The sequence below is a fragment of the Octopus sinensis genome, linkage group LG11, assembly GCF_006345805.1.
Source record: "Octopus sinensis linkage group LG11, ASM634580v1, whole genome shotgun sequence".
Lineage (NCBI taxonomy): Eukaryota > Metazoa > Mollusca > Cephalopoda > Octopoda > Octopodidae > Octopus > Octopus sinensis.
Genome location: NC_043007.1, coordinates 23,467,291 through 23,469,790, shown reverse-complemented (window position 1 = coordinate 23,469,790; position 2,500 = coordinate 23,467,291). Strand labels below are relative to the sequence as shown.

Sequence of the window (2,500 nt, the reverse complement as noted above, 5' to 3'; positions counted from 1 at the left end):
TTTATGAATAAAATCTTTGATAATTCAACGAATGTGTTTTCCTCTTCTATTCAAATGAAACAGTTTGTGTAAGGCCCCTAATTATAAGCCTAGAATGGGAACTGTCCTAACTTAAGCTGACTTTGATGAGATATTTTTTTCAGTTAAAGATTCATTTACAGATCTAATCTGACAAAAAAAAAATCATTATGAAATATTGTTTGGTGTATAATTGAGGAGCTTATTTGAAGGTGAAATAGAATTCGCTGATTTGTGAACAAATAAGCGACATAGATATTATTGTTGGATTATTATACAGCTCAAATTCTTGAATGGTTAGTTATACAATGACTATGACGAGTGAAAACAAAATAAGTATATAAAAATAATTATTAAAATATACACTTACATTTTTCCAATTAAACTGGAAAACCGGTTTCCGAAGAATAAAAACATCCAGAAGGTTTTTGCTCGTTATATTTGGTATAATTGCTCGAAGTCCCGAGCCAGCACTTACAATATCCATATTCTTTTTGAATTGAATATGGAATGGAAAAAGATTGCGAAAAAAATAAGCTGGAACTTTGAATTGGTCTTTGTCATCGATCTTATTGTTAACTTGAGTATCAAAACCTTCGTTTTGAAACCTCAGATCAAATATGACATGTGACGAGTCAGCAGATTCTTCGTGTTTTATGATCTTAACGTCAATGTCAGTGTCGTAGAAGGTTTTACCGACGGCTTTAATTTGTCCGATTACATAATGCACAAAACCTTTCCGCGAGCTGCGGTAGTGAAGGTGCAGACCCATTTTATGTTCATTTTCGCAGAAGAAAGAGGGCGGTACTATATTTTGGTAGGAGAAGCGCAGATATTCGTGAAGATTATCAAGCCCGTTGAGAAAATCTCGGAGGTTTCGCCCGAGCACTTTTAAGATGCGGTCATAGTTATATTTACTCACGTAGGCAACGAAAGAATCCCCAAACGAGTTCATAATGGTACTCCGATCGACACCGATTAGTCTACTGGCAGCATCACAAATTCGAACGATAGTATCTTCCTTATATCTCTCATGTAAGCTGAAGCTGTGTTCTTCAATGCCTGCCCGTTGACGAATCGCTTCCCATGTCTCTTCTCCATACGTCTCCTGAAGATAGATGACGATGGCTTGAATAATTATGCCATACATTTTGTCTTTACGGCTAGTTATAACAATGTGATATTGTTTTTGTGAGTTGGTATCAATTTCCGGTTGTTGTTAATGTTGATGACGTTGTTCATAATGTAGTAATTGTCATCGTCAATGTTCATGATGGCGAGGAAGGTACCATGAAAGAAAAAAGAAAACGATATGTTAGTGGCCATTACAAAGCTTTAAAACACATTTTCATATACAATGCACATAGTTTCTAGTAGTTAACCAGAGAAGTCACGGAAACACCTACAACTTTTATGGGCCTTCACAGAGCGATGAATCAGTTGAGTTGATGTTCAGTTTGAATTTATTTGAAGGTCTGAGGAAGAACTATTGGGTAAAATTCTTTTTGAGTGGGTCTGGGATAGGTGCGAATCATAGTGAGAATATGAGATGGGTAGGAGTGGAAAATGAGTGCACCGGGTGAACTTGAGCATAAGATTTCCTGAAGTCAAGCGCCGTCGCACTGCTTTCGTCAAAGTTCTTTAGAGAGAGAGAGAGGTGGGGGTAGAGGTTGAGAGACACAGAATGAGGAAGAGAGAAAGAGAGAGGAAAAGAGAAAAAGAGAGGTGAGAGAGAAAGAAAGAGAGAGAGAGAAAGAAAAAGAACGAACTGCAGATCCAAAGACACTTTACAAGGATGCGATGGTAATAATGATGATGAAAACACTGTTTTTTTATAAACCACAAAGTTGACTAAAGGATATATGGCGGTACAGAGCGATATAGTGTGGGATTACACAAAAAGTGTGTAAAAAAAGAGGGGAAAAATTAGAAGAAAAACTCCTCAAAGGCGACAGACCCACAAAACCATGTTCCTCCTGTCTTCTTCCAGTTGCCCTTCGATCCACAGGCGTATGTTCCCAAAACACCCGTTGACTCTAAATCATACTCGCCACTCATCCACCTCGCAAAAAATTTGCCGGAAGGCAGCACTTCACTCTCCACCTTCATTTTCCTTTTCAAGTGAAACTTAAAGAAGTTGATGAGGGCTTGGCCAAAAAATAAAGTGTCTGTCTTCAGCTCATTCAATCTCATCTACCACGCAACCTCCTTTCACCAAAGCCACCAGACAGATAAAGACAACCTGCTTACTGGCTAAAAGAAGGCGGCGGAACAATCTACATAGTGGACCCAGCTGTTAATTGGATCCGCCACACGCATAACACTAAGTGCGCGACATAACTTCACTCGAGCACTGAATGCGTGTGTGCAGAACGGTTTCGTTGCTCTGCACGCTTTTCGGACGGGCCATACCGATAGCATTTTCATGTCTGTACAGTTTATCTCAAATCAGTAAATGCCTTCGATAGCACTACCAAACTAG

At 38.9% G+C, this 2,500-nt stretch overlaps 1 protein-coding gene across 6 annotated transcripts in view; it reads right to left on the bottom strand.

Annotated features, from left to right (window-relative positions):
• The window catches only part of LOC115217220 (soluble guanylate cyclase 88E), a 441,284-nt gene that overhangs the window by 126,190 nt on the left and 312,594 nt on the right, over positions 1 to 2,500 (bottom strand). For all 6 annotated transcript variants that reach the window (XM_036507237.1, XM_036507236.1, XM_036507240.1 and 3 more), the window contains one exon: positions 389 to 1,181. In XM_036507237.1, coding sequence (XP_036363130.1) covers positions 389 to 1,181 — 793 coding nt within the window. The remainder of the gene's footprint in view (positions 1 to 388; positions 1,182 to 2,500) is intronic.